Source organism: Anarrhichthys ocellatus, unplaced genomic scaffold (assembly GCF_004355925.1).
Source record: "Anarrhichthys ocellatus isolate YVR2014 unplaced genomic scaffold, GSC_Weel_1.0 scaffold30, whole genome shotgun sequence".
Taxonomy (NCBI): Eukaryota; Metazoa; Chordata; class Actinopteri; order Perciformes; family Anarhichadidae; genus Anarrhichthys; species Anarrhichthys ocellatus.
In genome coordinates, this window is record NW_022280060.1 from 5,131,757 (window position 1) to 5,158,019 (window position 26,263).

General features: G+C 42.9%; 1 protein-coding gene across 1 annotated transcript; it reads left to right on the forward strand.

Annotated features, from left to right (window-relative positions):
- Positions 1-6,453: 6,453 nt before the first annotated feature.
- On the forward strand, positions 6,454-24,259 carry atp8b3 (ATPase phospholipid transporting 8B3). The gene is made up of 29 exons (XM_031863831.1): positions 6,454-6,521; positions 6,684-6,772; positions 7,026-7,084; positions 7,549-7,634; positions 7,783-7,896; positions 8,569-8,667; positions 9,303-9,364; positions 10,368-10,440; positions 10,694-10,764; positions 11,672-11,763; positions 11,905-12,063; positions 13,655-13,743; positions 13,826-14,019; positions 14,139-14,347; positions 15,110-15,141; positions 15,830-15,986; positions 16,185-16,373; positions 16,512-16,624; positions 17,739-17,906; positions 18,078-18,189; positions 18,300-18,375; positions 18,479-18,602; positions 19,371-19,557; positions 19,732-19,955; positions 20,803-20,886; positions 21,000-21,224; positions 22,225-22,363; positions 22,638-22,768; positions 23,910-24,259. Exons 3-29 carry the CDS (start codon positions 7,060-7,062, stop codon positions 24,147-24,149), a joined length of 3,474 nt encoding a protein of 1,157 aa, XP_031719691.1. The 5' UTR covers positions 6,454-6,521; positions 6,684-6,772; positions 7,026-7,059; the 3' UTR covers positions 24,150-24,259.
- The last annotated feature ends 2,004 nt before the right edge of the window (positions 24,260-26,263 follow it).

The window sequence follows — 26,263 nt, forward strand, 5'->3', positions numbered from 1 at the left end:
GCGCGCGCGAGCGAGCGAGAGGGAGAGAGCGAGAGGGAGAGAGCGCGAGCGAGCGAGAGGGAGAGAGCGCGAGCGAGCGAGAGGGAGGGAGAGCGCGAGCGAGAGAGAGGGAGAGAGCGCGCGCGAGCGAGCGAGAGGGAGGGAGAGCGCGAGCGACAGGGAGGGGGAGAGCGCGAGCGTGCGACAGGGAGGGGGAGAGCGCGAGCGAGCGCGAGCGAGCGAGAGGGAGGGGGAGAGCGCGAGCGAGCGAGAGGGAGGGGGAGAGCGCGCGCGAGCGACAGGGAGGGGGAGAGCGCGCGCGAGCGACAGGGAGGTAGGGAGGGAGGGAGCGCGAGCGACAGACAGGGAGGGAGGGAGGGAGGGCGAGCGACAGACAGACAGACAGACAGACAGACAGACAGACAGGGAGGGAGAGAGAGCGTGAGAGAGAGAGAGCGTGAGAGAGAGAGAGACGAAACACTTTTTACATCATGTATCATCATTTCATTCAGTCACGTGAGGCTGTTCATTCCTGATTGTCGGGTTTGATGAGTTTTATCATTTAAGAGAAACAATAATCATATTCTGAGTTATTTAATAATGACGTCATAATCTGAATTTCAAAACGTACAGACGCAAATAATTCATAAATAAGACGATCGCATTCCGCCGGTAGAAATGGATCCTGTGCTTATAAACAGAACACAGGACACAGTTTGTTAACAGACTACAGAGAGAAACACCTCTACAGTGGTGATTACTGTGTGTCTTTATTAGTTATTAGTATTATTAGTTACTATTATTAAGCACAGTGATCATGTGAACACACACAAACTTCTCAAAAGTCTCTCCAGCTGTTAAAGCCGACCAGCTGCGATCAGCTGATCCTCCGTCATCAGAAACAACTGAGGAAAGGACGCCTCATGTCTCTTAAAACATATTTCCTCGTTCCTCTCTCCTCGCATGGTTTCCTCCATGCATCCCTGGTGGGAGGGACTAGGACGCAAGGAAAGGATGCAAGTGAGGGAAACGGGGATGCAATTCAGAGACTTGGGATGTACCCTATAAGCAGAAATGCCGATGTCTTGATCACATATTTTACTGAATATTGGCAGATAACGATAATCAGTAAAACTTTATTTCACACTGTGATGGTTAACGTTAAACTGTGTAATTAATTCTGCGGTTCATGTGTGTGCCGAACCGCGAGGGGGGGGATCTGAAGGGATCAGGGATCGACAGTGGTCCGTTACACCACCAGTGACATGTTTCTATACACCGTCACACTTTCCTCAGGTGTAAAGTCACCAATGGCTCGGTTAGTCATCATTGGGGGTTAGCCTAATCAGTTTGTTCTTGTGAACTTTGTTGTTATGTCACCCCCCCACTCCTCTCTCACACACACGCACGCACACACACACTCCCACCCAAACCCCACAATGTTCTACTTTCAACAAGCTGCAGTACACTGGAACTCCACTTCAATAGAAATACCGCTGCTTTGTCTTTGCTTTAATGTAACCTATTTCACATCTGCTTGTATGTCATGTCAAACCCTGTATATTTTTACAACCCTTTTAAGGGTTTATATATGTGATATTTTGGGGTCTGCTGGCCTGATTCCTGCTCCTCAACTCACGACTGAGCAGTTAACCACTTTTTACAGGAAGTTGAGTTGAGGGTATCGCCTCCTCCTTGTCGGCTGCAGTGTGACTCTTGCACAGTGCCACTTAAAAAACCTTTACAGTTGTAATGTAGTTCCCCTGTAAAATAACAGCGTTGAGAAGCTTCCCACAGCCCAGAGCTTTCTCACACTCGCTGTAGTGTAGTCAGAGGTAGTCTGAGGGTCACGCACTGCTGAGATCCTGTGAGATACAGAATGAGATGAGAACAAACATATGTAGTGGAAACTCGGCCTTCGTTTCTAACTGAGATAATGCATGCGTGTGTGTGGGTCTTGCAGATTTTGGTTTTCATGGTCGCGTGTAATTCTGATTTCTCTCTGCACATCGATGCTTTGTTGCGTGGCAGTTTAAAAAAACACACTTAAGTGAAAGAAAGGAGTCAAATAATATGTCAACATTTCTGGAGTTCAGCACAGTGACTTCCTCAAGATTTCAAGAAATGAATCTGTTGTTGTTCATTTCTGACAGGCATTGCGGTTCTTTAAGCCGTTTCTGGTTTAGCAGTTTGTTCACATTGCCATTTTCTAATGAACAAAACATGAAGTTAAACGTGTCATGTCCTCCTCTTGTGTGTTTCTCACTGGCTGCTGATGCTGCGGTAAGAATGTGAATCTTAGCTAGATGTGAACTGGAAATGTTTCATTTTTAAATATATAACAAGTGACGTCTTTGGCAATTGGTTCCAAGAATTTAAAAGGTACAGAAATGAATAAGAAGCGCTGCTAATGTTGGCAGCTGGCCCAAGAACCAGCATGAGTAATACGATTATCTAAAGGAACTCTGTTTTTGACTTGCCAGTTTCTTTCTTACTTTCTTAATTCTAGCAGAGACAAACTAGGAGTACATAGCATACACGTGTATTTAAAGTACACGTTCACATTTTGTCTTTCTCAAAACATTACTCACATGTCCATATGTACATTAATACATACATACATATTATGTTGAGATACTCATGTTTGCTAATTTGAAGAAAGATGGGATCAATTTATATCAGAGTAGAAATTAGACACAAGACCATCCTCCTATGTGTTGATGGTTGTGAGGTTTGGCAGCCGTGATGAGCAACGGTTGCACTGTGGTGGGAACGCCTGGCCTATCGACTGCCATTGTTTGTGGAGGCCTAAGAGCGTGCGTGCTACACCATCGACACATCTCCCTAACCACTCTGCTGCACAGCCCAGCTGTAAAAATAGATAGGAAAGATCGTCCTAGATATGCACACTCACACACACACACACACGCACACATATATAAGATGTAAAATACGCACATCTTCAGGTGTTGATATGTGGCATTTGTGGGGATGACCTCACTTACATAGGAAAGAGAAATGAGACAAAGATATGAAACCACAAATAGTACATTTAACTGACATTGAGAGAACATATATATATCCAGCGAGCTGCCTTTTGTTCAGAAGAGCCATTGTTGTCAAATTCACCCTTTTTGACCTTCATCTGATGGGTAAATTGCAGTGGGTGCTTACCTCCACCAGGTGGCATTAGATTCATGAAGGCAGAAAGGTTAACTACAGCCCATATACAGTATATGTATGTGTGTGTATATGTATGTATGTATGTATGTATATATATGTATATGTATGTAAACATATATGCTGTATGTATACACATACAGCATGGCTTTACTTTTATCTAAAGACAAAGATTTGTTTGAATCAAATCAGCCATGTGAAAAATACTTGTACGTATATGAGTGTTTTCCTAACTGCATATACTCTAAGTACCTTTTGAACTGAATACAAGAAAATAAATGCCTTTTCTTTTTGAGAATATATGAATGAAATGCTGTCATTAAAAAAAAACATTGTTTAATTTTAATCTGAAAGTAAAGACCTCAGAGTTTCTTTTAATGCTGGAGTAAAGGAAGCTAGAACTGCTTATTTTGCCAACTTAATCTCTTCCTCAAAGATAAATCCCAAGATTTAGTTTGACACAATTAATAGAATTGTTTCACCATCTGCCTCTACATTACCATGCTGTTCTGTTGACGATTGTAACAAATCCCATACCTATTTTATTGATTAATTAATAGCTATTAGGTCTGGTATTCAGCCTGGGATTTGTTCGTCTACCTGTAGCACCTCTCAATCTCCTACTGTTCTGAACTCTTTCCGGCCTATCGGCCTTCCAGACCTGATGGACTTAATCATGAAAACGAAGCCATCATCTTGCCCCCTGGATATAATACCATCCTCTCTATTTCAGAAAGTTCTGCCAATTATTGGCCCTACCATAACATCTATTGTTAATTCCTCTTTGTCTACAGGAATTGTCCCTTCCTATTTTAAACATGCCACTATCCAGCCTATATTAAAGAAACCTAACTTAGATCCGGCATTGCCTATCAACTACAGGCCCATATCAAAACTACCTTTCCTTTCAAAAATCTTAGCGAAAGTGGTGGCCAACCAACTTACTGCTGCACTGGAGAGGCAGAACATGTATGACAAATTCCAGTCTGGGTTCTGTAAAAAACACTCTAGTGAAACCGCTCTCCTGAGGGTTTCAAATCACATTCTCATGTCCTCTGATGCAGGTGACTGCTCTGGTTTGGTACTTCTGGACCTCAGTTCTGCATTCGACACTGTAGACCATAACATCTTGATTAAGCGGCTACATGATTGGGTTGGCATATCTGGCATAGCATTAGACTGGTGTACATCTTACCTCGCTGACAGAAGTTTTAATGTCTCTGTGGGTGATTTTGTGTCTGTCACCTCTCCACTGTCTTGTGGTGTACCGCAGGGCTCGGTTCTGGGGCCTCTGTTATTTTCCCTATATTTGTTACCTTTGGGACCGATTATAAAAAGTTATATTGTTGCCTATCATTTATATGCAGATGATATCCAACTCCATCTGTCATTCAAACCCAGTGAGGCTTTCGCATTAACTAGGACGCTGGACTGTAAATGCTATTGGAGACTGGACGGCAGAAAACTGCTTACAACTTAACGACAGCAAGACGGAGGTTCTAGTTATTGCACCGGATGAGTTTGTCCCTACGATCAAGCAGAGTATTGGTCCATGCTCCAATGCTGCCCATTGCAACCTGCGCAATCTAGGGGTTAATTCTGACCGATCCATGTCGTTTGACCTCCATGTTAAGCAGCTGTCCAGATCCTGTTTCTTCCACCTAAGAAATATCAGCAAACTGAGATCTGTGGTATCAACAGCTGAACTAGAGATGATCATACACACCTTTATCTCTTCACGCATCGACTACTGCAACACACTTTTCTCGTCACTCAGTGTATCTGCTCTTAACTGTTTGCAGGTAATCCAAAAATGCTGGCGCCAGACTACTCACGAGGACAAATCGACGGTCTCACATCACCCCCATACTCTCTCCACTGGCTCCCTGTAGCATTTAGGATCCATTTTAAAATTCTCACTCTCATTTACAGAGCACTGTAAATGAGAGTATGGTCAGGCTCCTACATATGTGACTGAATTACTTCACCCTTATTCACCCGCCCGCGCTCTCAGGTCAAACATGTTAAATTATCTGTCTGTCCCACGCACTCGCTTTAAGACCCGTGGTGACCGAGCTTTTGAGGCAGTAGCACCAAGGCTGTGGAATGCTCTGCCTGCACCCTTCTCAGATTATGTGAATTCATTCCAGAATCAGCTCAAGACACACCTGTTTAGACTGGCATTTGACGAGAAAATTCATGTCCTAGGCCTGCTTTTAAACCATGTTTTAATTTTGCTTTCAAACCATGTTTTAATTTTGCTTTTAAACCATGTTTTAATTTTGTACTTTCTCTGTGTATGTAAATTATTGGCCCTTATATGGTCACATTGTGTTGTTGTTATGTTTGTAATTCTGCCCGTTAAGCACTTTGTGACTTATGTCTGTAAAAAGCGCTTTATAAATAAATCTTAGTTACTTACTTAAATAATTGATTAGTTAAACACTAGAGGCCAAGCCAAACTTTATTCTTTGTGTTTTTATGCGTTTCATTTTTTACATCCGGTATAAATAAAACGGTGAATGTGCCCCTAGTCATGTCATGTATAAAATACCATTTTTGAGTGTTTTTGGAAGCACACTGTTAATTAGGTCAGGGGCATTTGCTCATATACACAACCATTCAAGCACTGTAGTAGTTTATCAAACTTAATCTAGACTAGTGGCAAGGTTTATTTAAACTATATTGCATAATACACATTTTGTGTCAGATTAGATTTCTATACAAAACATAATGATAAGGATAATAATGTATGGAGATAGAGATTGCGGGAGAAAGGACAAAAAAAAGCTGTAAATGAGAATCCGAGTTTGAGAATGCAACGTTTTGCTGCTTTCACATTACTGTAAACCAATACTCCCACTGTATCGCCACTACCCTGCTGTTGCAAAGATCTTCTGGGACACCGAAGTTATCTAGGTTAGTTACAGTTCCCCCAGATAGTATGTCTCCAATGTTTGTCTCCTAAAGACTAAAGATGTTTCTGTTTTTACATTTTAATAGCTGAGGAAAATGACAAACGAAACTGTGATTTAATATGTTTATGCTCCACTGGCCCTGGAGCCCCTCCTCCATTCCTCCTCCTCCTGTCCTCAGGTAAGGTGCACAGGGAGAACAGTCTGTGATACCGGATCCTTCACCTGGGAGCGAGAGGAAGGCGGAGCCCCGGGGCGTACAGAGAAACGAGGGGGGGGTGGATGAAACTGGTGTGTGTTTATGAAAAGCAGCTGAATAATGGTTATGCAAACAACCATGTTTATCTACATCTGTTGTCAGTAGAGCTTGGTGATTGATGACTCAGCTGCATCACCTGGCTGCGAGTACGCCACAATGCCCACTGACAGAGCCGGCTAAAAATGCAGGTAAGTTGTGTGCGTTATTTCAAAGCCATTACTATTAACAGCTATGCCAGCAGGATTCATTACAAGTAAAATAGACTATTTTATTGTCGACAAATGTGTTCTGATGACTTAGCAACAGGTACAATGTAGCGTGCTGATTTTTCTCCATGTTAATCCTCGCAGGTTTGATTCAGATGGTTAGATCGGAGCAGCCTCGGGTCTCTCTCACCAGGATTGCTCATCCAGCTTCCAGAAGAGATTCAGAAAGAAGAGTTGGTGCATTTCTAAGTATTTCATCATATGGGGGGAACAAAACAAGCCTCACCTCAGTAACATTCTGTTTATTCAGTCAAGAGGTTAATCGAAGATGGGTACAGTTTGTAGAGGTTTAGATCCGCATCAGTGATTTATGCCTTTTGTCTGTTTGGCTGTGGCTTCATGGTAAATGAGTGTAAATGAGTAACAAGACGGTGTCTTAGAGAGGCACACGAGCTGCCATTTCACTTTGTTGTCTCCTTCGTGTAGCAAAACCCACATCTACAAACGTCTCCTCTGCATCATGGCCAAGGAAAGCCTTGAATCTGGTACGTCTCTTTTGATCTCCATTTTCCTTTCTCCTCCACCTGATGCACTCTCTCTTTTTCTCAAGGTGTTTACTGACACGCATTCAGAGGCGAGCGTAGTTCAGCGTCTTTGATTTGAAATGAAACGTACTGCAACTTTCATATCCATTTACACAAACTGTCAGTGTCATATATAGCCAGCAGCCGGTATGCGATCTTTAGTGTAGATTGAACTATTCTCCTATTGGGGATCACGTTTCTTCAACAGATGCTATTAGTCGTTTTTGCCTTCACGAGGCAACGCAAGACTCCCTTTGAGATCCACATTAGCCCAACACATACACTTGCATATTAATACACATTCACAGAAGCGCGCATACACACTTCTGTCCCATCTGTTGTCTGCAAATGTAAAATGATACATGAAATTATTGTTTGTGAGTGGGTTCTGAGAGCTAATAGTCGGCCTTCCATGTGTCTGACAGGCCTTACATGGGAGGTGAGGGCGAACAGCCGACACTACCACAAGCAGAAGAAATCCTCGCTGTGCTTTCGCTGGGGGAGATACGCAGTGAGTCACTCACGCATGCGCCTCTTTCCCTCCATAGGGTAATCTAACACCTGTTGGCATGCTGATGTACAGAGGAACAGGTTAATGTGCTAACACTGTGTGTTTCCCTCGTGCTTCTCCCTCGGTTGGTGTTCGTGTCGGTTGCCAGGACAATGTGATCCGCAGCTACAAGTACTCCCCCCTAACTTTCCTGCCCCTGACACTGTTTGAACAGTTTCAGCGAGTGGCCAATCTCTACTTCCTCCTCATGATGGTGTTGCAGGTCAGATGAAGTCTCTGCTGCTGTCTCTCATGCTTTGAATCCAGACAATCTTTTTTATGCGCAGACAGTCTGAAGTCATGGAAATGATGCTGGTATGTTCCTTACACTGTGATCTACGTATGCAGGTCTTTAAGATTAAATGTACCTAACATCAGCGATAATCATGAGTGATTTGTGACGGGCCTCATGCTGCAACATCACCTTTATATTTTCTCTTAATTTTCTGTTGAGAGAAAAAATAAGTAAACTCCAGATGCACCAAATGTTCTTTGGCTTGTATCCAGATGTGCTGAACGATGAATCCCACTTGATCACCAATTGGAGGCATGTGGCCTGTTGTTTATTAGCATATGCAACGCCCCTAAACACTATATAAGGAATGGTGTTGTTGCCGTGTGCAAATACTCCGGCACATAACCAAAAAAAAGTCAATAAAAAGAAGAATGTCAGCAGTCCTAAAATCAAGGTACTGATAAACAAATTTAAACAAAGCAGACGTGTGATTTTCCAGCACTGGTGGTTCAGGAAATGAAAAAGCATCGGAAGTGCAGCTGAGCACACAAAATATCATCCGAGGGTTTTTTGTATTTTTTGTAGTTTATACAGTATGTGTGACTTTGTTTCCATGTGTGTATGTGTGTGTGTATATTCGTGCTTGCGTGTGGTTTCCAGTGTGTCCCTGTCATCTCAGCCATTCCCTGGTACATCACCATCATCCCGCTGACCATCGTACTCTCTGTGAGAGGGACAAAAGACCTTGCCAACGACATGGTAAGGCCGCCAGTCACTCCGTAGTGCCCCCCTCCCCTCCCTCTCTCACCCTGGTGGAGTCTGGGAGGGGAAACATCCCCTCAGCGATGAATCCACCCGTTCACACACAAATGCATGATCTTAAACACGAATATACGACCGGCCTCGCGCATGCATTTATACACCTGGCACTTAAGAATGTGTGCACTCTTCTCCCTCTTTCATTGTCCGCATTGACTCCTTGTCCTCTCCTCATTGACAAAACCAGTCATCCCAGTAGCATTAATTTTCTCTCCTATCATTAAAGCTTTTCCTTTTAAATGCAGGCGTGATGTTTTGCATGGAGAATTCTCTGGTTAAGTGCATCACTGAGTTACGGTCGTTAACAGCTCTGGGTGAAACGCTTGCTTGACCCCTCTCTATTGACTAATCATTTAGTGGACGGTGTAAATCTCCCAGCTGGTGTCACTGTAGAGCCCCGTAATGGTGGTTCTCCTTTCTCCTGTTCAACCTTTCACGGCCACCCTCACTCCCTCTCGCACGCTCCCCCGTCCTTCACTCTTTTCCTCCATCCTTCACGCCCCTCAGTCTTATCTCCGTCTCTTCTCTCATTCTCTTTTTGTCTCTCTCTCTTTCTCTCTCCATCTGTGGTTCAGGCAAGGAGACGCAGTGACGCTGAGGTTAACTCCCGACCCTGTGACGTACTCATCTCCCAGAGGTGAGGACAAAGACGGTTTGTTATTCTCTCAGGACTTCCAGTTTGAAACGGCCCTGTAATGAAGCTCTAATGAAGTGTGAATGAGTGCATCCCTAAATGGTCCCTTTGTGCATTAGAGCAGGGCAAAAACATTTTCCACACCTATTGGAAGACACAAACTTTGACCAACCTCTTGATGACATCTTCTCCTGTCTTCAGAGATACGTTGGCCTCGGTCTGTTTTCTGAGACTGTTACACTCCTGATGATAAGCTTCACCGTGTGAACTAAGAGACGATGTAAAAAGATCATTTGTTCACTAGACCTCAAGTGCAGTAACTGCATGAGAACTGCAATGAAGACCACTGCTTTTTAGCACTAGCAGTTATCATTTCAGTTAAAGGCATTGACATGTTTTGCTGTAAAGTACTAGTATAGTCACATATATTAAGAATACACAATGATATCGGCACGTCAAACGAAGCAGGTGTAAAAACAAACATGTCTGCGATACGGAGGTACATTGTTTTGCACCTTGTGAAATAGGTCAAATTTGCCCCAGTTGTGCCTGTTCTCAGGATTGTCTCAGTGCATCATCCAAGCCTGTTAAAGTGGGATGCATTTCTCAGTTTTGTTTAAATTATGTGAATATCAAAGAAAATCCAATATTGTGCATCCCTTACAAAGGGATTGCTGAACTTGTAATGTTTTAATATATAAGCCAGCTCTGCTCTTGATTTTGATGAGAAAACATTATATTAGTTGTTGTTATAGTTGGCATGTTGGGTTAGTTTCTGTATTTAAAGTAAATTGTTTTTCAGTTTGGATTTTCTTTACATTACTTCTGCTCTATGAAAACCAAGTTGTTGTGTTTATATATATACATTTATATGTATGGTATGGTATAATGTAGCATTGCATATTTAGGAGATCTGTGACCAGCAAATTTGATAAAATGTCATCATATGAAAGCCGTTGATCATTTGTTTTCCATTTGCTCGCCCCTCGTCTTTCCATTGTCTCAGTTTCAACAAAGGACAGTGGAGGGATCTGCATGTGGCAGATGTGCTGCGGATCCACAAAGACCAAGTCATCCCTGTGAGATTTTCAATTTATAAAACACAGAAATGAACAGCAATATAGAAAACAAAGTGTCTGAGGAATAGTTGTTGCTTGAATAGGATACGACTGCATGAATTGCTTGTTAAACTACTCGTATAACCTGAAAAGCACATGAATCCGCGTAGCAGCCTGCAGCTGCTAAACGTTCCGTAGCTCTATTTGTGTGTCCAGTAACTTTCTACGTAGCCCTCTTTTATTTTATTTGACTGTTTTCTCTATTTCTTCCCAGGCTGACCTTCTCCTCCTGTGTAGTTCAGAACCTCACAGTCTGTGTTATGTGGAGACAGCTGACATCGACGGGTAGGAAAATAACCTGTTCTCTCAATCTACCTCAAATTCAGCATTTAATTCATCATATATCATGTATGCACTTCATGGTGATTATACTAGTAATAGTAGCAGTATATTGAAACAAGTAAAAACAATTAAGTTTTAAAGTATTTAAAAAAAAGTATAGTGTAAAAATATATAATTTCTATACTTTATATTGATTTTTGATGCCCAAGATCATCAGGCTCTTGATGCCATGGGGACAACAAGAACTTGGTCACTTCTAAAGGTCTAAAATCATTTATACACTCTGGGACAGCACTTCAGAGGCTTCTTGGTGGCTTAAAGAAGTGTCTACGATACATACGAGTCTGATAAACAGCGTGGGATCAGTGAAAGAGTGGTATCTGTTTGCACAACATGAGACTCTTTGTTACCAGTTAGAACCAGTTTGAGAGGTATACGTGCCTTGTGGTTTATTGCAAAGTAAATACCTTTTTAATGAGTCTATATAATTACATTAATTTCTTCCAGACTTCTAAACAGCAGACGTGTGACTCAAGTCATTTGGTCCAAGTCTCGAGTCGAGCCCCAAGTCACTTTTTCTTAGGCCAGTCGAGTCGAGCCCCAAGTCGAGTCACTTTCCCCTCCCCCAAGATACTGCAGTATTCGGTATCAGTACCTGCCTAATAATGCTATTATTGGCAAATATAACTTAACTAGTTCAGGACCCTTCACATCCTTTGTTTAATGAATTTGATTAACAACTTCAATAGATAATTTATTTCATCCTCTGTCATCTTACAAAACAATTTTTTTTTTTTTTCATAAATCGCAAAGGAAGCGTTTAAAAGTATGTATGTCTGTGAAGCCGGAGACAAGTTCCCACACGAGTGGACAATAGAGATGTCCAAAGAAAATGTCTTTTTTCCGACAGAGAGACTAATCTCAAGTTCCGGCAGGCGCTCAGTGCCACACACGATGAGCTGACCTCTCACCCCTCAGAGGAGACGCTTGCTGCCTTTGATGGTGAATAAATGTTTTTCTTATTGAATAGAATGCAAATTCAGGTGTGTTTTTAAAATGGAGCAAAAGCGAACAGGTAAACCCGTTTTACAGAACTGCATTACTTGGCCGAAGTAAGAGCAAATGTAACCGCTCACTTTACAGGTGTGGTGCTTTGCGAGGAGCCCAACAATCGCCTGTACACCTTCAGAGGCCAGCTGCACTGGCGAGGAGAGTCTTTTCTGCTGGAAAATGAGCACGTCCTCCTGAGGGGAACAGTCCTACGCAACACCGAGTTTGCCTACGGCTTGGCCATATACACTGGTACATGTAGCAGGATTTATTCACCGTTGAGAAGGGGATTTCTGTGGCATTTCTATGCCTGAGAGATGTTAGTGAGCGGATAGATGACACAGCTTTTGTTCGGAAAATGGGTGCTAGCTACCGTCAAACTGGTCTGTTGAGTCTAAATATGACACTGAGGCAAATAAGGTGAAGAGAAGCTCTTGTATTTTGCACAATGCCCATTAGAGGTGAATGATAACCGAGATAAAAATGTTTTTGTGTCCATGCCAACTATCCTGATTTCACCTTCTACTGTGGCCTCCGCTTGTTTCAATGACAAATTTTATTATGTGCAATATATTATACTGCTAATTATGGACAGTACTTAACTCTTGCAGCTGTGTCTTAAATGTGGGTCTGTTAACGTCTGGCAGATTACAGGCTCCTGTCTTTTTAAGTGATCATTGATCGGAGATTACCGGACCAGGCGGAGGTGTCATGGATCTCGCTGCTATGACCCTTTTCCGTTCTGGTAAAGCAGATCAATAGATCAAATTCTTCCAGAGATGGGTTTTATACCATTCATCAGAGACTGTTTATTGGTGTGACCCCGGTTCAGCCTGATTATAACTCTTAACCCCCCTCACACACGGTTGACACGGCCTACTTTAGATTATGCACGATCAAGGTTGATGTTGTTGCAGTAAGATGAAGTCGGAGTCAGTTTCTGCCCTTGAACAGTTTGAAGATATGGCAAATTCAGTTCTCACTCCTAACTCGTCAAATACCGATGCTTGGTCAGTGGCCCTCGGCGTCAGATACGGATGCCTTTTACGTACTTTTTACACACTGCAGATCCTTTAGTGTCTTCAGAGGCACTCGACTTTCGACTCACTCCACACTTAATCCATCCGCATCATTATGAGATGGTCAGAGCAACTGGTGTAGTATAAAGAGCGAGAAAATCAGAAAGGGTGGTTGGATGGGTCAAATAAACACAAGACTTTCACCCAGGAGACCACTGTTTTGTTGCGTTTATGAAACCAAGTCAATGTTGAGGTTATTTTACCATAGTTTTGTTGTCACGTAACTTCAGTGCAGCGCCGCGGATGTATGGAACAAGTGTAATTATTTTTAACCCCCAACCACGATCTTTTCCTAAACCTAACCAAGTAGCTTTGTTGCGCAAGTCAACCTAAAAACTAAGTAAACCTACTTTATTATATGCTTATAATAGGCGGAAACTGACACGCCGTCCCTGAAAATCCAAAGCTGACTCTAGAGGGGTATGTAGGATGTCATAGTAAGTGTTGGGCCACTGACCAAGTGTCTGCATATGACTTGAGAATGTGTTGTCTCAGTATGTCTGTGAAAGATTGAGACATCACTTGAACACACAATGTGATACTTTGTTCATCCCTGCAAGGGAAAATCTCTCTGACCTCTCAGCAGCCGGGTCAAACTCCCCCGGGAACTGGTAGGGATGCAGCATTTTGCTCAAGGGCACGTCAGCAGTTGCTCACTGACACAAGGGCTTGAACCTTCACCTTCTGGCCGCAGGATGGCCTCACAACTCGCCCGGGCAGGCCGCCGGAGCGATGGCATCTAATAGTTGTCTGCTCTGTACCAGGCGCGGACACCAAGATCATGAGGAACTGCGGGAAACTGAGAGTGAAGAGGACTCGAACGGAAAGAGTTTTCAATAGAGTGGTGATGGGGGTGAGTAGGTAAAGGGCAGGTGGATGACGTGCACGACAACTCGAGGAGTTATTCTAAACTATGTGTGTGTCTGGATCTGTAGATCGTCCTGTCCGTGCTGCTCACAGCTCTGCTCCTTGCCATCGGCGCTGGCGTGTTTGCGAGTTGGGTCATGAGCCACACGGGGGCTCTGTCTCCTATGGTGGTTGACGGCAATCCCGTCTACACCGGGTTCCTCGTCTTCTGGAGCTACATCATTCTGCTCAGCCCGGCCATGCCCATTTCTCTCTACATCTCGTTAGTTCCACCTACAGCACTGCACTCATTTGAGGGAAGAGAAGAAGTCTGAAATACACCTGTGTTTGTGTGTATACTGTCTCACTGTGTATGTGTCCTCCATGTCTGTGTGTCCACAGGTTTGAGGTGATCCACTCGGTCCACAGCCTGTTTATCGGCTGGGATATGGAGATGTATTGGCAGCAGGGAGACAGACCGGCCCAAGCCAGGAATACCTCACTGAACGAGGAGCTCGGCCAAGTGGGATACCTGCTGAGTGACAAAACTGGGACACTAACACAGAACCGTCTGCTCTTCAGGCAATGCTGCATAGCTGGGGAGGTCTATGGTAAAACATCAACTGAAGCCAAACCATCTATTATATATAAATCTATATTTTACTATACATCTAATTAGATTTTAATTGTCCTCCTTAGAACAACACAACAACCCAATGCCAGCACAAATTACCTTAATCTGATCTCAAGATGCACGGCTAGCTCGAAATTTATTTTCCAACCACTCAGACATTTGAACAACCTCACTCTGACAAAATCTGTTTTTTCAATTTTATCTTACACTTTTAACAGGATGCACATCAAATTATGAAGTCAACATGCTCTCAAAATGCATCTTCACAGGACCTTAAAGGGACTGTTCAGATTTTTTGAAGTGAGGTTGTATGAGGTACCGATCCACAGTCGGTGTATTACCTACAGATGGCATTCGGCACACCCCCATTTTGGAGAAACGGACAGTACCAGCAGGAGATCATTAGCTCAATTCAAAAAATCCAAACTATCCCTTTAAGCAACTTTGATTGTCATCAGGAAGCAGTCATGTTGACTATTATATCATACAAAAATATAATTATTTTTCATCCCTATTTGTAACATGACTTTGATAATTATTTACTTTCTTACATATATATTTTTGTAACAGATTTTGATAATAACCACAGAGCCAAGTTTCGTCGCTGGCTCACAGTGGAGCAAAGATCCCTCCTTTCATTTTATTTTGGTTTGCTTATGCTATTCATGTACTTTAACTCCATTTCAAATACATTTTGCAAGTTATTAAATATAATAATTTCTTTGACTGACTTTCACAGGTGATACATCAGTCACGGCAGAGGACACAGAGGTATAACGACTCTCAAATCGGCATCTTTTCACTGTAATTTGTTCTTTCTTTGCCTCTTCTTCATATGCTTCACCCTAATTCAGAGATATTCTCAAACCTTTCTTCATGGTAAATCTTTTCTCCACTATGTGCCTGGTTTTATGTCATGTTCAAAATAGATTCTCGAATCCTGATACAAAATCAATTCTCAATGGAAAATTATAAATAGTCTCTGATATTTCCCCTGAAATACCAAAATTTTAGAAGATGGAGGTTTTATCAATCCTCACATTATAATTAATAGTTTTATGTGAGAGGAGCTCTAACAAAACAAAGACAGTTATTTAATCTGGCGGCGACTCAAATATCAACATGAAGGTGAAACGTTGAGTGAAAGAACAGGAAATGATCTCTGACACTAAAATCTGAATGCTGTTTCAGTCATCCTGTACAGATGTTGTTCTTTAATTAATTAATACATTACACAGTATGAAAGCCTGATTTTGCACAGATGTTCATGCATGTACAGAAGAACAAAATAACAATAAATAAAGTGAGGAAAACAAAAAAAACAGATCTTTGGAAGCTGTGAATCGATTCAGAATCGTAGAAGATAAGAATCAAGATTTTATTCCTCCCTAGTTGCAGCACTGTATAATATCAGTGCACAGTAACATTTGGTGCATCTTTTTTCCCTGTATGTGTGCAGCCCATGGACTTGAGCTGGAATCCGTACTCCTGCGGTGGGCTGTTCATGTCGGCTCCCGACCTGTTGGAGAAGCTGAGAGGACAGCAGTGTCCCTTCAGCAGACAGTTCCTCAGAGCGCTGTCTCTATGTCACACCGTCATGGCAGAGTGGAAAGAAGGTTGTGTTTGTGTGAGAGTATCCACTTCTGATTGTGATTCAGATGAAAGTAGTGTCAGCTCTCATCCTCCGTCTGAGAAAAGTGTCAAACTTCAGAAAACGCTGGTTTATTCCTGATGAAATGTGTGTGGGATTCATGGTTTTTTTCCGGAAGACAACTTGTTTACATCCACCTTGCATGTTGGCTTCATTCCTCCAGAGGCTCCGGTTTACCAGGCTGCATCCCCAGATGAGGAAGCTCTTGTTGGTGCAGCCAGGGAGCTGGGCTGGGCCTTTGTCTCCAGGACAAGAGACTTTATCGTTGTCTCCGAGCTGGGTGTCACTCGCCAATATCAGCTGTTGGCACTGCTGGACTTTACCAGCAAGAGAAGACGCATGTCTGTACTGGGTGAGAGTAGCCCTCTGAATATACACTAACAACATATCTACAATTTCTTCTTATGTTTTATAATTGTACTTAAGCTAAGTTCTTCCATGTCCACTTCTTTTCTGAAAAATGTATCCATAGTGTTTTATTTTTTTTCAGTGCGGGAGCCGGAGGGTGGGTTAAAGCTGTACTGTAAAGGGGCAGACATTGTGATCCTGGAGAGACTGCAGAAGGACTCTCCATATCAGGAAAGGATTGAAAGTGCCCTGGAGGTGAACTGGAGTTTCTACTGAACCGTTACCGTGTGCTGTTATTGAGCCTACTTTTTATATGACACTCTTAGTATCTTTTGGTTTCCATTTCAGTATTAAAGAAGCATTTTGCCACTGGAAAGATAGGCTTTTCAGAAAACTAGGCTTTCTATGAAAGGTGCAAATATTTTAGAAATTAAGACTACGTGACAAGAGGAAACGAGAAATAGGTTTGTGGTTTTCCCTTTTGCTCTAAAGTAGAACACTTACAACAACCAGAATGCACTGGGCTAGTTACCGCCGCTGAGTAGACAAAGTATGGTACTCTTTTCAGTGATAAAACCGAACTAACTGTTTTACTGTGTAATTTTAGAAGAAGAAAAAACAACCCACTGTTGCTATTGCACTTGCTCAGACGTCCGTTTTGGTTGTTTGTTCTATTTTAGTTTTTTCTGGCATCCTGAAACATGGACTCCCCTGTCCACTTGTGGCCCAAAGCTTGGGTGTAACGTTACTCATGGTTGTGCCTCTATCCTCACCAGCTCTCCCTCCTCCATATGCCGCAATTCCTCCGTACTGTGTTCTGGCTCATAGAGCACAAGTAGCCCAGAATATCAGATTCCAATGTTACAGTATTGAAGGGTTCATCCTCTGGGGACAATGAATATACGGAACACAATTTCGTGGCAATTTATCCAGTTGTTGTTGTTGGTGGACCGACCGACGTACCAACATTGCCATTCCTGGTCCCAAGCTGCTAGCATGGCTGAAACATATGTACTTAAAGACCACCTTTGTGCAGTAAAGGTGTTTCTCCATTACTAGTAATCAGTCAAATAATAATAATAATTTATAGAGTCTCTTCATCGTGATCATCTGTACTCGACGTACAATATCTTCCATCGCTGTCTGATTATCAACGCGTGTACACACTGCATTGAGCATCTGAGAGGTTAAGAGTTCTTGATCGATAGACTTGTGCAGTAAAGGAGCAGCGATCTTACATTGAGAGAGTTGAGGCACGAGCCGCAGTGTTTATCTCGTGTTTCCTTTGTCAGTTCCTCAATCTTGCCTATAAGATCACTCGGTAAATAATGTGCAGCCTATAATAATGTGTTAACTTCTCTTCTGTCAGTTGTTTGCCCAGGCCTGTCTGAGGACTCTGTGTGTTGCGGTTCGATCTGTTCCCGAGGCATCGTGGGAGCAGTGGAGCAAAACTCTGGCCCAGTCTGCTGCCATGGCGACCGTTGACCGTGACGCACTGCTGGAAAAGCTCTACGATCAGATGGAGCGAGAGCTGCAGGTGGGCTCGCCCGCAATGGGATTTTTAAATGTTTATTTTCAGTCTAAAGCTGATCATTGACACACAGTCTTTTAAATCAAGCTTATCGGTTTCTGCCCTTAACTTTTCCCCAAATTAGGTTTCGTATGTGTGGAGCACAAAGTAACTCATTTGAACTTTCCTTTTTCGTAGCTTATAGGGGTGACCGCGATAGAGGATCGGCTTCAAGAGGGCGTTCCTGAGACTATTGCACTGCTTCAACAGGCTGGCCTTAAAGTATGGGTACTGACTGGCGACAAAAAAGGTATTGTGACATACTGTAACAGGAGATGGGAGCGACGCCACTTGTCTCATGCCGACATGTCTCACTGTGGTTTCTATCTTTTCCTGCTCGCTCTTTCTTCATCCTTGCAGAGACTGCGGTCAATATTGGATATTCTTGCAAGCTACTGGATCCCGAGACCAGATTACTGGAATGGCAGGAGCTGAGGTTAGCAATGATAAAATAAAAACACACACACAAACACACTCATGCACACACTCATGCACACACTCACACCAGCTCATTGATCTTTGTATGTTTGCCCCTGCAGACAGATACTCCAGTCCCCAGACCCAGGGGTCAGTTTCATCAAGGCCAGACATACAGAGCTGTGGGCTGTAGACAAGCAGTCGGCTGGAGCAAAGACCGCCGTGGTCCTCACTGGACCTGAGCTGGTAAACACTGGACATACAGGCAATGGGTCACTCAAATAGTTTTCAAATGGCCAATTGGCTGTCTTGCTATAGTTTACACATGGCTCTGCATGATGAAACACCGTGTTGTTAATGTCGGAGAATGGGATAGGACAGTGGAGATTCAAGGCTCTTGTGCTGTTTACATTTTAATTGTGTATATTGGTCACAAAGTAGAATTTTTTGATCTAAAGTTCTTTCTTAAACCTGCAATACTTTTAGAATCCTCTTATAGTGATCACGTCTGTTTGGGTCAAATTGATCTCCATAAGCAGATGATTATTATAACCAATTTATTTTGCTTTTGCTTTATTTCTCCTGTCAGGTAAATGTTCATGGGAGTAAAAAAAATGAAAAGACCCAAAATGAGCACTTTAAGCTGACTATTTGACAGCTATAAGCGAATGTTTTAAACAACATTTGTATCGGAATGATTCTGTCCCGAGCATTTTGATCAATATAAGCGGTTGATCATTGTAACCGTGATCACTATGAGCGGTTTCCACTGCACTTGATTTTTTTGGCCACTTGGGGAAACAAGCTGTAAACAAAACAGACTTTAATTGATATGGCAAACTGGTAAACAAACAGTTGCATATGTAGACACCTAGTAGATAAATATATTCTATATAAGGAGACACATTAGCATTAATTTGGAGTCATGTTAGTGCTGCTTTTGTCTCTACCAACTTCTGAGAAATAATAATAATATAACCAAAACTAAGCTGTTTTGATGCTGTTGTGCTCCAGGCAGAGTTTGACCAGACACCAGAATGGGGGGCCTTGTTCATGAGCCTGGCAGAACAGTGTCAGTCGGTGCTATGCTGTCGTGTCACACCTGGACAGAAGGCTGACATCGTCACGTTGGTCAGAAAACACACCAGCTCTGTCACCATGTCCATCGGGGACGGTGCCAATGACGTAAATATGATCAAGAGTAAGTCAGGTTGAAGGAAAAGATGACACAGATGTGTGTTTTGTAGCTGTTAATTGTTGCCAAATCTTACTCATCAGTTTACTAATTAAATTTGGATACATTTGGCTTTCTGCTAATATGTTTTTACATTTTCTTTTTCGATCCCTGTCTTTTCTTGCTGTTCCCCGACACCAGCGGCTCATGTTGGTGTGGGACTAGCAGGAGTGGAGGGAGGTCAGGCGGTGCAGAGTGCTGACTTTGCATTGTCCCAGTTCAGATTTCTGCAGAGGCTGATACTGGTCCATGGACGCTGGTCCTACCGGCGCATTTCCTTCTTCTTGCTCTTCTTCTTGTTTAAGACCTGTGGCTTTGCTCTAGTGCACATATGGTTCGGTTTCTTCAACGGCTTCAGTGCTCAGGTTAGACATGCATGGATGAGAGTTAAATGGATTGTTAGGATTTGTTGTACTGGTTTGTATGAGGTACTTGCCCATAGTCAGTGGATGGTGGTCGACACACTCGTAGTTTGGAGAAACAGGCACGTGAGCAAAAGCAATCTATTGCTGTGGACAGCAGCAGCAAAACGTATTTTACCCACCTGAAAGAAAGATGGGTAAAAAAAATCATTATCATTTTGAGTTGCCATATTCAGAAACCTTTTACCACTTTACCTTTCCGACGGGGAACTGAAGCCGTTTTGTATGTTCTCTTCAAAGCCACAAGATTAAAGAAAAAAACAAAACAGTAATTTTACTTCACAGAACACAGGAGTTGCTGGTTTACCGCTGCCTCGATTGGTCAGGTTCTTTGTGTTATTGTGTGACTTTGGTGAATCCAAACTAACCTTTTTAAAACACCAAAGTCACACAATGACACAAACAAACCAACCGATCGAGGCAGCAGTAGACCAGCAACTCCGGTGTTCTGCGATGCAAAATGACTGTTTTTGTCAAAGGACTATTGTGGCTTTGGAGAGATGGAGCTTCAGTTCCCAGTCGAAAAGGACAGTCTGGCGGTACGGTAAAGTGGTGAGGTTTTGCTGCCCACTGCAGTACATTGCTTTGCTCCGGGGCTGGATCTCCTTCTTCTCCAAACTGGGGGCGTAACGACCACCATCTACTGTAGGTGATACACTGACTATGAATAAGTGCCTCATGCAACCCCACTTCCAAAAATTTGACCTCCATTTGGAGTCGCATAATGAACTGAAGTTAAACATGGAGAAAACATCCTGTCGTTATTCCATCATATATTTCTCTCCTGCAGTCTTTGTATGAGAATTGGTTCATCGCTCTCTACACAGTCTTCTACACAGCGTTCCCAATTATGTGTGTGGCCTTCTTTGAACAGGTGAGTCAGTTGAAGAGATGGAGGTTTTTACTAAGGATATTTCATTTATTGATATTATTTGAAATATTTAAGTTCTAAGTCCTAATGCTTCATCCTGCATCTTTGTGTTTTAGGATGTGAATGCAGACAGCAGCCTGAAGTGGCCGGAGCTGTACAAGGCTGGACAGAGAGAGGAGCTCTCCAGCCCTCTCATGCTGTCTTTGTCACTCCTGTATGCCGTCTACACATCACTTGTACTCTTCTTCATCCCGTTTGGAGTCTATTACGACACGGCCTATGACTACCAGACCATGGCAGTCACTGTTGCCTTGGCAGCCACGCTCACTGCCAACATTGAGGTCAGGATCACACTTTCTCATACATGCAAGTGAACCACAGACACTCTTATTCGGTGGCTTGCAGCTAACGGTGCTAACAGCGCTAACCGTGCAAACAACGTCAAAAGTGCTGAGAGATCGTATAGTGTTTACCTGAGAGATCGTATAGTGTTTACCTGAGAGATCGTATAGTGTTTACCTGAGAGATCGTATCGTGTTTACCTGAGAGATCGTACAGTGTTTACCTGAGAGATCGTATAGTGTTTACCTGAGAGATCGTATAGTGTTTACCTGAGAGATCGTACAGTGTTTACCTGAGAGATCGTATAGTGTTTACCTGAGGTGGGAACCGGAGGGTGGGTGCAACACTTCCAATTATCATGACGGAGTTATCAGCTGTTACCACCAGTGCAGAGTGGCGGCAGTGAGATAGCCAGTGGGACACGCTCAAATGAACTAAAAGCATGTGCAGCGTCAACAAAGCACAGGGAAGCTTGGATAACAACACACACACACACACACACACACACACACACACACACACACCCACACAAAGAGATAGTGACCTCATTCTCTGCTCAGGTAGACATTACTCCACTATATCTTCACATAGCAAATAGTTGTTTGCTGCTGTATTAATACTGTGAATATGACATTTAGCAGCTTACTATCACACTCTAAACATAATAGCTTTTAGATGCACTATACTAAGAGTTGGTTGGTTAAAATAAATCAATGCAGATGTGATAAGTGAGTGCGGAATTACATTTTTTCTTTGAAATTAGACAAACTAAGCCAAATTGGTCTGTATTTAAGAGGTATTGGATAAGAGGCGACAGCACAATTTATTAACCTGAACAGTCAATACAGGAGCATGCTGGTGATACTTGCTAACGTGGCGATCAGTAAAACTAATCAGGGGGCCAGTTGGGGACTCTTTGGGAACAGAGGGTGAGGAGGAAGGCTGTTTGTCCAGATGAGCCATTCTCCTCTGATTACAGTGTTTCTGTTCGTCTTCCAGATTGCGCTGCTGACCAGATACTGGACGAAGTTCAATGCAGCAGCTGTGTTGGTCTCTGTGGTGCTTTTCTTCATCTGTACCAGGATCACCCAAAGCGCCATGCTGTTTAAGATCTCACCCACAGACTATTTCTTTATCGGTACATTTCTGCTCATCTCAGTGCACGCCTACTTTCTGTCATTTGAGGGATGTTGCTCCTCTCTGTGGCCATTTTAACATCCATTACTGTAGAAAACTGCTGGACTTGATTCACTTGGAGACAAATAATATCAAAACAATTGTTGGAAAAAAAACATACAATCAAAACACGCAAGAAGAAAATGTCAATTTTAATGATTTTTTTAATGTTGATCCGATGATCTGTCATCATCCCTGTGAACAGGTTTGATTGCTCTGTGTGTGCTTTTCATCAGGTGTGTCTGATAAGGCCTTCATCGATCCACTCGTGTGGCTCGCAGCTCTGCTCACTACATGGACGGCTGTTTTGCCCTCACTGACCGCTCTGGCTCTCAATGTCATCCTCACCATGCATGACAAACACAAGGTGAGTAATTTGCAAGATGGCAAGACACTACAGGCAAAAACAATGGGGTTTTTTTTAATGCACTGATCATTTTTGAGATTTTGAAAGATGTCTTCTTTCAGACTAGTTCAAAGAAAACATCTAAAATAATCATTTAGGTGTTGATTTTTCTTTCTCCTAAATCCACTAAAAGTTAGCATTAGATAATATCTCATTTGCATATTTAAACATAACATTTCAGAATCATCTTAATATAAGTAATGAGCTGGGGGTGTCGCCTGGTGATATTTATTAGTGAAATTGTATTACCACATCACACTTTAAAGGCCGTTTTCTCCTTAAGAGTTTTTTCTCAGACTTTCAGCCAGAAATCTCCACTTCAGTAGCTTTTACATATACAATACAGCAAACTCTCTAGTTTCATTCCTATCTATCTTCTGAAGGTTTTTACTGTGGGGTTTGTTCATATATTATTCATAGCCTGATTTATACAACATTTTACTCCTAAAAGCATGGAGAACTTTTTATGGAGGTTGACAGTATTTTCTGATTCATGGAGTGATAGAAAGAGATATCCAATATTACATCCGTATAAAAACCTTTGTCTCAAATATAAACAACATGAAACAAGGATTTTGAACCTGGTTGTATACAATGTTCCGATTTCTATTCTAGAAAATGTATATCAAAACTTGTTATATTCACCTAGTGTCTCCCCTTAAGACAGTAAGAAAAAAAAAATGAATAGTTTAAAATGAAAACATTTAGCAGTCACTTGGATGTAAAACATAATATCCATTGAAATTGGTGGGAAGATTAAGCATAGCAGTAAGGTCCTATACATCAATCTCAGCCCTTTTGCAAAACTATAGAAGACTTTCACAGTTACGTAATATTCTTCTCAGTGACGATTGTCCAGTTATGAGCATCCTACTGGGTTCTGACAGGAAAATGTGCTGCTGATGATTTATATAACATAACCACCCTGACATGATACTGAATGTAGTTGCCATTTCATATTGTTTTTGAGTTGTAAGAGGGCGGAGCTGTGTACCTTATCTGAGTGGTTTCCAATCCAACGAGTCATTGTGGTTTAATTTCCATAAAAACAAAAGCATGAGCTCTCATGGCAAATGGTCCCTCTCACCTGTCTGTGATGTAGGTCCACAGCGCGTCCCGTCAGCCGGTGGAGCTGAGGTCAAAGTTGAGAATGGGGACGTCTCTTCGCCGTTCCTCTTACGCCCTCTCTCAGGGGGCCGGGGCCGGGCGCCACATCACTTCAGGGACCTGCATCCGCAGCACCGTGCCGACGGTGGATGAGAAGGTGACTGCAAGTAACAACCCCACTGACTCACAAGTCCAGATTCACATGAAGAACAATAATAATGGAACAAATATTTGATAACATAGATTGTTGCTGCAACATAGAATTTGAAAGATGATTCGTCATGTGTTTGTACTGCAAACATGTTTTTGTGCGCAATTGTTAGTAGAGCCTGCACTCATCTTTTGTATTGCTACTTTTTCCAATAAAGTATATGATATAATATACAAAATACAGTTTGTACTATACATCTTGTTTATTGTCTTTACATAGAGAATTTACCTCTACATGAACATCTCTGATCTTTCCTGTTTCACACTGTTGTGGTAAAAATCAAACTTCTATCTGCGGGGGTCTCGGGGGATTTCCTTTGAAGATCAAACCAAACACAATAAACCGGACAGCACATCTTTGTTTTACAATTGTTTTATTTGTTAATTTATTTCAAAACACGCAATTTTACCCATATTATCCTTCTAAGTTTTTATTTTTCTGTAACAGTTATTACTCAGATTTTTTTCCTTCACAAAAGTCTCAACTAGAGTGAAACTAAAAGTCCTCCACAGGCTCTCCGGCTTCTGCAGTGGGAGGAGGGAAAAGAGGCTTTCTGACCAGACGTAGTGAGTGGGTTTACCCCTTGTTTCTGTGTGGTTGAAGGTGTGTGTGTGTGGAGGGGGGGGGGGGGAGACTACACCAGGGTATGTATGTGTGTTTTAAGTGCAAGAGGTGGAATGTCCACATGGCCGGTAAATCACAGGACCCGTAGAGCAGCCCAGAGAGCTCAACCTTGTCAGGTAGCCAGATTGTCATACCTCTGATTTCATCTTTGGTTTCAGCAAACACTCTCAAAAGGCAGACTCACCCTCTCCAGCATGTGCCTGTGTCTGTTTGTGTGTCTGTCTGTCGGTCCGAGTGCAATATAAGCCACCGTCTCCAGACGACTTTGTAAACTTAGGTAAGTACAATGTAAGCATCTTTGCATTGATTGTGGCCCTTCCTTGGCGCTGGGGACAAAGACAGTCGAACATTGTAGAACAATGGAGCCATGAGCGGGGAGGATCAGCTTGCAAACATCAACATGGACTCCATTTTGATGTCAATGGAAGTTTGGGGCATTCATGAAACGCTGTATGACATCAGTGTGGTGAAAAAATGGGGCGCTGTAGTGCTCTCCTCTCCCCAGCCACTCTCTACTGTACCCTGAGTGACTGGGGTGCCTCTGGGCTCAGGGGTGTGGGGGGGGTCATGGAGGTCAAAGTGTGAGCGGGAGTGTCGTAATGTTGAGGGATGGGGTAGAGGGTTGTACACTCTGACCCAGCAGCAACGATTAAGATTGGGGGGGGTCAGGTGTTTGCATAGTTCTCTGTGCAAAAGCCACCAACCGGAGCCATTTTTATTCCTCGCGGCTGGTTACATCATCGTTAGATTAGCAGGAAGTCGTGGCGGGTGATGGGAAGTATGTTCTTTGCACCACAGCTCTTGTTCTCTACTCCTGCAGTGCACTACATTGTGGCAGTAGGGGGGGGGGGGGGTGCAGGAGGGTGAAAAGTGACAGCAGATGAGGAGGAAGTGAATTTGAAATGTTTCGGTTTGGAGTGTTGTGTAACCGAGTGGGTCGGGAAGATGGGTGTTTTGGGAGAGCGGGGGGCGATGGGGCAGTCGTTTGGCAGTCGGGCACTACAGCTCGTCACAATTCAGAGTGCCTCTTTTCCCTTGATTTTGTTCTTTCGTCCTCCCCCTCCTCTCCACTGGCCTGCCCTCTCTCTACCTTTTTTTTCTTGTTTTGAAACTGATTGTCTTCTACCATCACAAAGACACTTGGTTCTGATTGATTAACAGGTAACAGAAGAGGGAGAGCACAGTGTGACTGGGGGTGTCTACACCAGTCCCATTGGCGACATTCGATCCCACAGTGAAATGACACGCACATACGCTGTTTGACAGTAAATGCTGGGGACATTTCGTGCCGGATCATCAGTTGCCAAATGGTACTGCGGTTGGTTGGTCGGTCAGTCAGTAAGAAATGGTTTCAAATTTTCGCATGACAAATATTGCAACCCATAGCAAAGGAACATAAAAAAAACAAAAAAAACACTTTGTCTTCCACGTAGGTACAAATGAACACACGTACACGGATTGAAGAAAAGCATGTAGACAGACATACAGGTATATTCAAGGCCGCTCGGGCCTGT

Coding starts and splice junctions, on each gene's coding strand:
- atp8b3 (XM_031863831.1), top strand. CDS start 7,060: ATGGCCAAGGAAAGCCTTGAATCTG. Junction 14,020..14,138: donor CCCATTTCTCTCTACATCTC/GTTAGTTCCACC, acceptor GTGTGTCCACAG/GTTTGAGGTGATCCACTCGG. Junction 21,225..22,224: donor CGCTCACTGCCAACATTGAG/GTCAGGATCACA, acceptor TTCGTCTTCCAG/ATTGCGCTGCTGACCAGATA.